This window comes from Colobus angolensis, unplaced genomic scaffold (assembly GCF_000951035.1).
Source record: "Colobus angolensis palliatus isolate OR3802 unplaced genomic scaffold, Cang.pa_1.0 Scaffold139, whole genome shotgun sequence".
Classification (NCBI taxonomy): domain Eukaryota; kingdom Metazoa; phylum Chordata; class Mammalia; order Primates; family Cercopithecidae; genus Colobus; species Colobus angolensis.
In genome coordinates, this window is record NW_012114477.1 from 452,962 (window position 1) to 465,816 (window position 12,855).

The 12,855-nt window shown below is 55.5% G+C and overlaps 1 protein-coding gene across 2 annotated transcripts in view; it reads right to left on the reverse strand.

The window, feature by feature from the left end:
* EMID1 (EMI domain containing 1) overlaps positions 1-12,855 on the reverse strand; it is a 58,909-nt gene that overhangs the window by 38,981 nt on the left and 7,073 nt on the right. Inside the window, exons 2-4 of one of the 2 annotated variants that reach the window (XM_011934813.1) lie at positions 10,487-10,600; positions 9,893-9,996; positions 407-484 (exon numbers count right to left, since the gene is read on the reverse strand). In XM_011934813.1, coding sequence (XP_011790203.1) covers positions 407-484; positions 9,893-9,996; positions 10,487-10,600 — 296 coding nt within the window. Of the gene's footprint in view, positions 1-406; positions 491-9,892; positions 9,997-10,486; positions 10,601-12,855 lie in introns of both variants that reach the window. The other variant, XM_011934812.1, reaches the window with a different exon arrangement.

A 12,855-nucleotide genomic window follows, 5' to 3' on the forward strand; every position in this document is an offset into this window, starting at 1 on the left:
AAAAAAAAAAAAAAAAGGGGACAATGGGAGGGCAGTGGACAGCTGTGAGGTCTAAATGAGCTGCTGATGGGAAGTGCCTGGCACAGAGCCTCACACACTGCTGACACTCAGAAAAGTGCTGATTACATAAAAAGAGGAAACGGAGGGATTGAACTGGCGTCTGCAAGAGTCCAGGGGTCATGGGTCTCGGGGTGTCTGGACCCAGGTCAGATACCCCTCTGGGGTCCTTTCTGTGCCCCTCAAAGCAACTTTTGTAGCCTGGGGAGCGCGGGGTGGGGAGACGGTTACTGTCCTTGACCCTCCACTGCCAGACCTGCTCGCTTTTAGGACAGTTACTAAACTGCCCTGAGCCCGCTCCAGAGCTCCCTCAGCCCAGGGGACCCCAAGAAGCTACCCCAGGACCCACCTGAGAAGGCTGTGGGCCGAAGTGCCATACGCCGCATGGTACTGCCCAACCACATGGGCTCCAAGGAGCCAGAGGAACCTGCAACTGAGGGATGGAGGGTGAGAGCCCTGCTGGGGTGTGATCCTTGCCTCCTCAGGTCCCCCTGCCCACCACTGTAGCCCCAGCAGGGATCCCTACTCCCCTCAGCACAGGACATAGAGGCCCAGAGAAGGAGAGGCAATGTATCTGAGTCACACAGCATGAACTGGGCTGAGCTAGAGCAAGGCTGGCCACCTGATAGGGCTGGGAAGAGGGGCTGGCAATGGGGCGGGGGCCATGGATGAGGCTGAGGACTTCCCCAACGACCCCAACCCCAGCCAGCCTCATGGGCTAAGAGTTTAGAGCTCAGACAAGCCTGGGTCTGAGCCCTGACATTTACTGTCCTGCATGACTTGTCCTCTCTAGACTTATTTTCCCATCTGTAAAATGGGATTCTAAGGTCTCTAAACTTCCCAGGCTGGGGTGAGGCCTGAGGTCAGCCATGAATGCAAAGGGCCCACTGTGCACACACAGGGACTGGCACACACAGTAGGTGCTCAATAAATGGCCGCCGTGACTGTTGCCATCCACACTCTCACTGCCTGGCTTGGTAAGAGGAGACTGAAGTGGATCCAGACCTGGTTTTAAATGAAAACCAGAGGGAGGCTGGCTGCCTGGGAGGGCAAGGGGAGCCAGTTCCAGGGCCAACCCCTGCTGCCACCCCTTCCCAAGGAGGACCCCCCACCCCACCCATCCCAGCCACCCTGGCTGGCCTGGCTTTGGGGGACTGGTTTTCTCCACAGCTGGAGGGATGGACTGGCCAAACCAGGCGCGGGGGCACAGCTGGAGAGGCTGTGGAGACAGCACTGGCAACTGCCCCCCTTAGCCCCCCAGGCTTTCCTTTTAAGGCCACAAAATGTTGTCTGGGGGGAGACAAGACCCAAATAAGGCGTGGGCCTGGCAGCTCGGAGCAGGGCTGTGGGTTGATGCAGGGAGTGAGAGGCGCCGGGAACTCAAACCAGACGAGTCCCTCTGGCCAGCCCCCAGTGGAGGCTGCCAGGCCCTGCTCTGGGTCCCACTGTGGGGCCTCCACTCCTGCTGAGCCTGCATCCCCAGCACACCCTCCTTAAGGGCCTGTGACTTGCCCAGGCACAGGGGGCTAATCTCACCCAGGATGGAGGAAGATGGGTTGCCAGCCCAGGACTGGGGCCGGCACTGGGAACTCCCTGGGAAGGGGAGACATCACTGTGAACCATGCCCATGTGAAGGACCTTGTATAGCTTGGCTCAATCCTACAAGGAAGGTGATAATCAGAACAGATAACTCTTGTTTAGCATGTACCCTGGGCCTAGCACCTTCTAAGCACTTCACATACATAGTCTTAACAGTGAGTGGGTGCTAGTACCACCTCCACTTTCCAGGTGGGGAAACCGAGGGCTCTGTGCTACCTCTTCTCTGTTGCCCATGCTCAGATAAAGGTGGATGAGTAAATGACAATCAGCTTCACTTCCCGCTTGGAAGAAATGAGGCAGAGAAGAGAGGTGACTCGTCATCGGTTGTCTGCGGGACGGTCCCAAGCCTGGATTTGAACACAGGTCGGCCTGATTCCAGGGCCAGATTTCTTTTTTTGGTTGGTGGAGGTGTGGGGGCACCCTGCAGGGAGGCTCAATGTTCAGCAGGAGTGCTGGTGCCTGAGAAAAATGGCCTCACCAAGCGCTCTTCATTCTTTCTGCTTCCAGGTAGAGATGTGATGTCATTTTAGTACTCTTTTCGGAAAGTTGACCAAAAGAAGCGGCCATCTCTCGCAACGTGGGGATGTTTGAGTTTCCTCTGTGATGAAGCTTCAGCTGCTCTTCCTATCCGCTTCTGCCCTCCTCTCTATTCTGCTGTTGTTTTCTTTTTTTTTTTTTCCATTGCATTATCTACCTTCTAGCGTGTTCCAGTTTCCCAGGCCACTGCCTGTCATCTGGCCTCCTGGCTGGAACATCAGCCCCACTAGGGCAGGGACCTTGTCTGTTTTGTGCTCGGCCTACAAAAGTGCCCAGCACCCAGTAGGATCTCATGGGCTTCATGTATAAAACTTTTTTTTTTGTTTTAAGACGGAGTCTCACTCTGTCACCCAGGCTGGAGTGCAGTGGTGCAACCTTGGCTCACTGCAACCTCCACCTCCCGGGTTCAAGCGATTCTCCTGCTTCAGCCTCCAGAGTAGCTGGGACAACAGGAGCATGCCACCATGCCCAGCTAATTTTTGGTATTTTTAGTAGAGACAGGGTTTCACCGTATTAGCCAGGATGGTCTCCATCTCCTGACCTAGTGATCCACCTGCCTCGGCCTCCCAAAGTGCTAGGATTATAGGCGTGAGCCACCGAGACCGGCCATTTATAAAACTTTTGTTGATGAATACATGAATTACCAACTGAAAATAAATTTCGATCAAGCAAACCAAATATAAGGCAGACACAACTGTCTTGAACGTCAACATAGGCCGGGCACAGTGGCTCACGCCTGTAATCCCAGCACTTTGGGACACCGAGGCAGGTGGATGACCTGAGGTCAGGAGTTCGAGACCAGCCTGGCCAACATGGTGGAACCCTGTCTCTATTAAAAATACAAAAATTAGCTGGGGGTGGTGATGTGTGCCTTTAATCCCAGCTACTTGGGAGGTTGAGGCAGGAGAATCGCTTGAACCCGGGAGCAGAGGTTGCAGTGAGCTGAAAATGCACCACTGCACTCCAGCCTGGGCGACAAAGTAAGACTCCTCAAAAAAATAAAAAATAAAAATAAAGTCAGCATAAATGGGCCAGGTGCAGGGGTTCACACCTGTAATCCCAGCACTTTGGGAGGCTGAAGTGGGCAGATTGCTTGAGCCTAGGAGTTTGAGACCAGCCTGGGTAATGTGGCAAAACCCTGTCTCTACAAAAAATTTAAAAATTAGCTGGGTATGGTGGCGCATGCCTGTAGTCCCAGCTACTTGGGAGACTGATACGGGAGGATAGCTTGAACTTGGAAGGTCGAGGTTGCAGTGAGCTGTGATCATGCCACTGCACTGAGAATGAGACCCTATCTAAAAAAAAATAAAATCAGCATAAATGTTTTAATGTCACACTAGAGTGTCCCTGAGTTATTAATCTGTAAACTTGTGGTTGGAAATTCTTTTTCAACCAGTTTGTTTTCGATGTTTTTCCAGGGGCCAGAAAGAATTAGAAAAACAAATAAAAACATGGTCTGACAGCAGCACAGACATCAAATGCTCAGAGTAATTGCAAATTTAAATTTAAAAAAGAAAAGAGTTTAAAGAAATAACAAAACTGTTCAAAAGACCAGAAAATTTTGGGTTTGGATTCAAGATTCACAAAAAGTTATCCAAAAACTCCCCCAAAATTCTGAGAAATGGACAGAAACATTTTAAGGGATGTAGCAGGTTGTAAAATGACCCTGTAGCACACAAAATTCCAGTAAGGAAGAAGCCACAGGTTGTGGGGAGATCTGCCGTTGGACAAAAATGTCATATCCCAGCTGGGTGCGGTGGTTCACGCCTGTAATCCCAGCACTTTGAGAGGCCGAGGTGGGCGGATCAAGAGGTCAGGAGATCGAGACCCTCCTGGCTAACACGGTGAAACCCCATCTCTACTAAAAATACAAAAAATTAGCCGGGCCTGGTGGCTGACGCCTGAAGTCCCAGCTACTCAGCAGGCTGAAGCAGGAGAATGGCGTGAACCCGGGAGGCAGAGCTTGCAGTGAGCTGAGATCGCGCCACCGCACTCCAGCCTGGGCGACAGAGCGAGACTCCTTCTAAACAAAACAAAACAAAACAAAACAAATGTCATATCCCTCCCACGGGTGTTTGGTCAAAGGCCCTGAAACAGGCCTCTGTGAGCTGAGACCCTCCTCATCTCAGCCTGGTGGTCCTTACTGAAGGGTTCCTCCCTAGCCTCAACCTTGTCCTCCCAGGGAGGCCCTGAAGGCTGGTCCCAGGACCACAAACCCCAGCTCCACTTTGGGAGCCTGACTGTGGGCTGCTTCCCACCATCTGGGAGGTCCTCACATGCCCTATACACATACATACACACACACACATGCACATTCCTACCCCATGCCCTCTCCTAATCTCTACAGCTGCTGCACCCATATCACCTCCTCCAGGAAGCCTTCCCAAACAGGCCAGTGCACCTACCAGTGTCAAAGCCCCCTCGAAGCTCATCACTCCGTCTTGACCTCCACATCTTGACCTCCACACGGTCAGCATTGTCTGTAGTTTCTAGCCCTGGGCCCCATAAGCAGCTCTTCTTCCCTCTGCCCAGTGCCAGGCCTGAGCTAAGAAGCTTTGTGTCCCTTCTCGGGACCCTCACGACACCTCACGACACAGAACACTGAGGCCCAGAGGGGAGAGGCTTCCCCTCTGTCCTTGCAGTGGGACAAGGGGGTCTGGGATTCCAATCTTGCCCTAAATTGGGGATTAGGGGTGTGAAAATCTGGGGGTGTCCCTGGGATCCACCCTCATGACTTTCTCTCCCTGGAGAGAAGCCAAAGGAAGGGCTTCCTCATTCACAACCGACCCCCCAGATCTGCTCTGCTCGGTTTAGCAACCACAGGCCATAGGGAGGCAGCCTTCCCAGCCCCAGCCCGGGTCTCCTGCAAGGAATTTACTTTGCAAATGTAAATATTTGCTTCTGGTGGCCAGAGCCAGGGGTTAGGGTCAGAGCTGGGGCTGGGAGCTCCAAGAACCCTCCAGCTCAATCAGGAGCCTCCAGGAAGGCTTAGTCTATGTCGGGCCTGGCCTCCTCTTCAGGACAGGCAAAGGTCCTATTCAATTCCTGTGCACTCACTTTATATGTGGCCCATGCCAGGCACTGGGGATGTGGGAGTAACGGTGGCAGGATGGGGGTCAACCTAGCCAGGTGGGAGCACCCAGAGGGCTGCAGGCAGAGCAGTGACTTGCCGGCCACTGCCAAGGCCATGTATGAGAGACAAAGCCGGTGTGGGCAGGGGGTTCAAACAGAGGGAGGGTGAGGTTCAGGGGATGCAGGCAGGGGCTGAGAGAGTGGAGGAGGCAGCCACACAGTCGGCTGGGCATACAGGATGGGCTGGCAGGAGGTGGGGGTTGCCGGGACTCCCAGGAGTGGGGTGGCTGGGTGGTGGATGTGGGTGCATTTGCAGTGGTTAGCCCTTGGATTCTGAATCTGCAAAGTAAAGCTCAGACTTAGCACCATACCCGGAGCCTGGTTAGGATGAAAGAGATGAGTGTGGAGAGTGCCCAGCCCTGGATGGTAGAAGAGACCAAGGAGCCCAGGAAGGGCCTGGGCTAGAACCTCAGTCTGTTTGAAGGCTATTTTAAAATTTTATATTTAGAGGCAGGATCTTGCTCTGTCACCTAAGCTGGAGTGCAGTGGCAGGATCACAGCTCACTGCAGACCTGAACTCCTGGGCTCAAGCAATCCTCCTGCCTCAGCCTCCCGAGTAGCCAGGACTACAGGTGTGCACCACCATGCCCAGCTAATTTTTAAACTTTTTTTTTGAGATAGAGTCTTGCTCTGTTGCCCAGGCTAGTCTTGAATTCCTGGCCTCAAGCAATCCTCCTGCCTTGGCCTCCCAAAGTGCTCGGATTACAGGTGTGGGCCCCCGTGCCTGGCCCATTCTTAGGCTATTTTGTGGTCAACCTCAGGCAAGTGTCCCCTCTCTGGCTCCTCTTCTTGGAAGACAAGGGCTGTGAATAACCATGGATGGGGAAAAAATATGTATGCTGGGAACAATGGGACCTATGAGGGGGAAGCAGAGGCAGTCCAGCTCCATGGGGTCCATAGGGAGGGGAGGGGAGGGAGCACCGGCCTCTCTATCTTTCTATCTGGGAGGAGCTGGGGCTGAGACTGGCTTCCGCCAGCCTCACAGCATCCCAGCTTTCTGAACAGGCTCCCAGGGACATCCTCAGCCAGCACTGCTGCAGGGGAAAGACCCCTGGCTGCAATCAGACTGACCAGGTTTGAGCACGGCTCCTCAGCTCACAGACTGCTCCCCTGGACAAGGCACTCCCCTCTCTGAGCCTCAGTTTCTGCATCTGGGCCTTCTGTGCCACGACGTGATGGCCCCCGTGGTGGGGGAGGCGGGTATGGCTTGCAGCGCCCAGCACGGAGGACCGTGGCAGCTTTCCTTCCCCTTGTCCTGATTACTGCAGGAGGGTCTGGGGCAGGGGGATGCCACAGAACTCAGGTCGGCACCCTGGGGAAAAACCTGCCCACAATACTTGTTTGCTGTGTGACCTTATGTGAGACCCACACCCTCTCTGAGCTTCATTTTCATCATCCGGACAGCGGGGCTGATCTGTCTGCAGGAAGCCTCAAGAGGCAGGGTGTCATGGGGGTTACTGCAGCAGCCCCACTGTCAGCAGAGCCCACCAGCCCAGGTACTCAGGGGGTCAGACCCAGGCCCAGAAAAGCTGATTGTGGGGTTCGGCCCGCCCTCCTGACATGGCCCTGGCATTGCGCCCACCCCTCCCTGGCCCACTTAGGCATTCTGGCCTTGGTTCTTCCTCACCCATTGTTTCTGATAAGCCCTATTGTTTCTGATGAAAGGGGGCCAGGTGATAGCCTCTGCCAGCCCCACCTCCTGAGGCCTGGGGGCACAAAAGCTTGCTCAGACAGGTCCCGATCCTGGCTCTCACCAGCTGAGTGACCTCGGGCCAGTCCCATCACCTCTCTGAGCCTCAGTTTCTCCATCTGTAAAATGGAGCCCATTCTAGCCCCTTCTCCACAGGTTGCCATGGACATCAAATGAGACAATCCTCATTTGTCACAAAGTGAACATCCCTATTCTGCAGAAAACCAGGGCCCAGCGCTGTGAAGTCCTTCACTAGAGCCCACCAGCCTCACATAGACTCAAGGTCCGTTTCTTGATTGTGAAGTGGGGTCTCAGAGGCAGGAGGCCATGGAATCCTCAGCATGGGGTGCGTGGTGGGGACGCAGGATGGCAGCGGAAGACATTTGTGGAGCATCTACCATGAGCCAATCATGAGTGCTACTTCTTCATGCTGGGTGACTTCCAGATGAAGCCAAGGTTCAGAGAGAAGTGACTTGCCCCAAGTCACACAGCAGAGTGCAGCTGATTTAGGGCTGGATTCCGGAATGGCAGGTGTTCCCTTTCCTCCTTTGGCCCACTGCAGGCTGCCCTGGGCCCTGTTGGCCCTCGTGATGCACCTCTATGGCTCCAGGGTCAAGAGACAGCGCTAGGCAGGTGACAAGAGTGAGCACCAGCACAGGAAGCAGCCGGGGAGCCCAGCCTGAACTCAACTGTGGGAGGAAGGGCAGAGACCAGGGTCCCCTGGCAATGTCCCTGTGCCTCCCTGCTCCCCGTTCCCAGGACCCCAGCAGAGTTTTCTGGAATAGTGGAAGCATCCACTCACCCACCTCCCTTTCCTCCACAGTCTCCAACATTTCATCCTAGCAATACCCAGGGAGGCAGACTCTTATCATCCTGCCCACTTCCCAGGTGAGGACACTGAGGCTGAAAGCGGGGGAGCCCAGGCTGCTGTGGGCATACACAGTAGCTTGGTGCCTTTTAGTGATGGTGCCTTTCCTTCCGAGTGGGCAGGAGAAGACTGCCTCCTGGAGTGCAGCGCCCCCAAGCCCAGGGCCCTTGCACAATAACTTGCACAACGTACGGGAAGTCCCCGGCCCAAGGCCATGCAGCTGGTGTGCAGCAAAGCTGGCCTGGCCCAGGAAGCCTCAGATATCCCATACCCACGCTGGGACCTGAAGGCCCCGCAGAGGGAGCTGGCCTGGCTCCATTGTCTGGCTCATGCCCCTGCCTTAGCATCAGCAGAGCCCCCAGCCCTTGGCCTAGCTCCTGGAGTCACGGCCTCCAGCAGCTAGATTCAAGGGCATGGGTGCTGTCCCCACCTGTCCTCTCCCTCACCTGCTCCTTGAAGGCCCCAGAGACCAGGAAGTTCTGCCCTTGGGAGGGGAGCCAGGGACAAAATGGCCTTTGTCTGGAGAGGCCCTGCCTGGCCTAGGCGGCCCCCATGCCCCCGGGGATTCGGCCCTCCCCTCCGCAGCTCCTCTGTGATCTCCTTGGCAGCCGCCCCTCCTGGCTGGCTCTCCTGCCCCTTGGCCCTACCTGCCTTCCCCTCTCCCTCCCACCAGCGACAAGAAGGTGCTATTCCTGGCTCCCCTTCAAACATCTGTCCACCGCTCCAGCTTCCCACATCGGCCCTGTGGCTGCCCCTCTGCAGGGGTGTTTGGCGTGGGGCGTCTTGGCACACCCTCTAGCCACTCAGTTTCTCCCCGACTTCACTGGGTACTCCTCTACCCCATGTCAGAACCTGCCAGACCTCTCCCCACTGCGTGGTGAGTTTTGAACACTATCCTCATGGCTGTGTGCCACTCCACTCTACCTCACTGGACCTCAGTCACCCTATCTGTGAACTGGGCTGTTGAGGGTCCCCGGGAAGTGAAGTGTGCAAATCTCCCAAGAAACACCTGTGAGCTATGGCTTCTGGAAGCACCATGTTCCTTCGAGTCAGAGGCTACATTTTCACACATTTATGTTCCTGGAATTGGGGTATGTCCTGAGACTGACGTTCACGTTCATGTGCTGCTTTGGGGGCTGTGAATGCTTCTGTCCCTTGAGCTGTCTCTGAGCCTGGTTCTCAGGATGATTCTGGGCCAGCCCATCCTCTTTAGCACCATGCTTGGAAACACAGCTCTTGGTGTTCAATAATCTGCTGCTCATGGGTTCAGCCAGGCAGTGAGGGTGGGAGGGGCCTGGGCTGCTCAGCAGTGGGGCAGGTGCCTGGAGGAGAGGAGAGGGTTCTGCAGGGGAGAGTGTGGCCAGGTTCCTGGGAGGCCCAGGCTGCCTCCTCTGTGCCCCTGCAGGGTGCTCAGCCCCGAGCCACCCAGAGGTACACACAGTGAAGGAGGTGGGGTGAGAGAAGTCCCTGAGCCTGGGACACGCTCTGCACACAGGGACCCAGCCAAGCCCTCACATCCCTGGAGCCTGGAGAGCGGGTGGAGAGTACAGCCTGGCAGACAGACAGACGTGTGTGCCCCTCCCCTACCTGAGCTCAGTTTCCTCATCTGCAGGATAGGTAAAACCATTCTTACCTCTCTGACCCATGAACTGACTAAAATGGTTCTCTGCTTCCCCATAATGTCTGTTACCGTGTCACACGGAAATGTCTGGATGGGCTTTCCCCGAGTGTGGAGGAAAGACTTAGGATGGCATGACTTAAAATGTGAGCTATGCAGCATGTATAAAATTCTTCTGGGGGTCCTGAAAGTCTCCCAAGAGGCGAGCGGTCACCGTGGGGGGCGGTGGGGGACAACAAGCACTGACAGTGTTTGAGCCGGGCTCTGTGCAGCTAGCCCCAGCAGGCACGGTACTGTGCATGACTCTCTAACAGTTCACGGCTCCATGCACCTGCAAGGAGGCATCTGGCCTGCTGTCGCGGGGCTCTGGGAGCTAGCCGGGCAGTCCTACCTTCCTCGCAGCTCATTCCCGAGTGTCCAGGGCAGCACCTCCACTCACGGGCAGTCACTGTCTTGTACATCACCTTGTATGTGGGTCTCACCACAGTTCTGTAGCTGAAAGAGTCCCCAGGTGGCCCAGCTGAGACAGGGTCCTCCACGACCTCGCCCACTGCCCTGAATACCCATGGGAACAAACCCAGAACCCCCAGGATCCTCTGCTGCCTCCAGTTCCCTTTGGAGGCTCTCTCCTCCTGCATTTTGGGATTCAGCCCTTCCATCCCCCCACCACCTTGCCACAGGGATCAGAGATTGGATACCAGCTGGACAGGAAGACCCTGCAGGTTGGGCTGGCCTGAGCCCAGCAGTGAATACTCACTGAGTAAAGGAATGCAAGCAATGGTGTATCCCTCCCCCAGGAAGCCCTCCAGGGTGCTTCAACAGCACAGGGGATAGGCTGAGAATGGTGTCAGTTGATGCTACCTTTGCTCCACCCACCCTGGGGTCCAGTCTTCCCCCACACTCCCCATGCAGTCCCCCCACCAGGCCTTTGCCCAAACTGTGCCTCCACCTAGAATGCCATCAGCTCCTTCTCCACCTCATTTACCTGCTCCCCGGACAGCTCATGGGCCAGGGGCAGTTCTGCAGCACTCGCTGAAGGTAGGTGCCATTCTGCACATGGCATGAGACGGTGCGGGTCACCACATAGGAGCACCAGTTCCTGAAACAGACCCAAAGAGAGGATACTCAGGTACCATGCAGGGTCCCCTGCCGGGGACTCCGGGAGGATGGGTGAGGACATCCGTGTTCTCTTCAAGAACCCTCAATCCCCAGGCAGAGAGACCCCCTGAGCTTGCAAAGTCATTTGGGCCCAAATGGCTGGTGGGAGTCTCTGTGGCTGAGGGGTGGATGTCATGGCCCTGGGGGTGGGGCTGTGCTGAGTGCTCTCGGTAGGTCTTGGGGAATGAACGGCAGGGGAAAGATGGAAGTGGGCCATCTTCCCCTGAGCTCTCCCTCCCCAGTTTCTCTCCTCTCCAACTTTGACCCATCCAGGCCACCATCGCTGCCTGGCTCTTGCCTGGACAACTGCAGAGAGTGGCCTCTCCATCTGCCCCTCGGTCCCTCCCTAGAGGGAATGTCACAGAATGGAAACCTGCCTACATCCTTGCCTTGCCTACCCAACTCCCCAGCCCTCAGGATTTCCTGTGCCCACACCTGCCACAGGCCTTTGCTGGTGCTAGGCCCTCTGCCTGGAGTGCCCTTCTTCTGCTTCTCCCCGTGGCACTTCCTACCTTCAAAGCCCGGATGTGACGTGGCCTATTCCTTCCATCCTTTCCCATTTCCACCCTGACCCAAGCAATTCCAGTGGTGCCCTGCCCTGGCTCCCGCAGCATCTGCACACCTGTCACGCTGAATTAAGCCGCCAATTTGTGCCTGCCCACTCCGCCAGCATGCAAGAGGAGAGGCCCTGTCTCACTCATCCCCATGTCCCCTCTGTGGGACGGCTGGGTTGTGTAATCAATGCCCCAAGCCCAGAGGACTGACTTCTAAAAACGCCAACTAATAATCAGAGTGCACTGCACATATTGAGCACTTACTGTATGCTAAGGGTTATTTACACTATCTTCTAATGGTGAGGGAGGAAGGTAAGAAGGTACCCCCACCCTATTTTTACAGAGGGGAAACTGAGGCTTGGGGAGGTGAAGACAACTGCTCATGTCACAGCTGGTGCATAGAGGAGCCAGATTTGAACCCAGCAACATGAATGGCCTAGCCCAGCCTCTGACTCCATCCCAGAGTCTCAGCTCCCGTCTCCTCATCTCCCTGAGCCACGGTCTGTGGCTCTGTGAAGACCCCGGCCTGGGAACCTGCTGACCCCAGGCTTGAGGGCAGGAAGAAAGTCTGGGAAGGGTGGGGGACCCAGGCTGAGAAGGGTCACCTGAAACCTTCCCTCCTTCTCCAGCCCCTGCGAAAAGCACAGGGCCCGTGACCCTGTGCAGGGCTGAGGGCCGCTGAGCACCTGGAATGTCCCAGCCATCACAGAGATTCCTATGCCAAGCATAGTGCGGCCCCTGCTCGCTGCAGCCCTGCCCCCACCCCAGACCGCCAGAAGGAGAAACTCCTGGGCCAGGACCAGGCAATAACTCATTTTAGGGCCCTGTGGAATTCCCTTCATCTTTCTGTGCCACACCAGAATCAGTGTTGGAAGAGGAAACAACCTAGGTACAGCCCTGGAGGTGGGCTGGGAGAAGGGATGGTTCGGTTTGGCCCATGAAGCAGGAGAAGCTCCACAGAGCCCTCGGCCAGTCATCCCATGCAGACGTGACAGGTGCCTGCTGTGGCACCAGCAGAAATGGCACAAAACTGGGAACAGCCTAAACAGTTATGGAGCCACCAGACATGGGAAACCAGATGCTGTAACAAAGCCTGAGGTCTCCACGTGCTGACCTGAGACCCAGTTATCACCCCTGGTTACAGGGAGAAAAAAAGCAGACAAAGACCAATGGATATACAGCGATTGCATTTCTATTACATTAAGAGAGAGACAGAAAGTCAACTATTTATACATGCGGGTACATGTACAGATATGTGCATACAAAGTGAGAAAAAGATGATACTCTTTTCTCAAACTGCCACCTCTGGGAGCAAGGAAGGCTTTCTATCTGCTCTGTCTCCTACACAAACCATAGCTATGTTTATCACGCTTGCTGCATGCCAGGAGCTGTGCCCAGAGCCTTCTACGTGTTAGCTCAGTTAATTCTCATACTCTATTAAAAAGCCACTTTAGGCCGGACACGGTGGCTCATGCCTGTAATCCCACCACTTTGGCAGGCCGAGATGGGTGGATCACCTGAGGTTAGGAGTTTGAGACCAGCCTGGGCAATATGGTGAAACCCTGTCTCTACTAAAAATATAAAAAATTAGCTGGGTGTGGTGGTGGGAGCCTGTAATCCCAGCTACTCAGGAGGCTGAGGC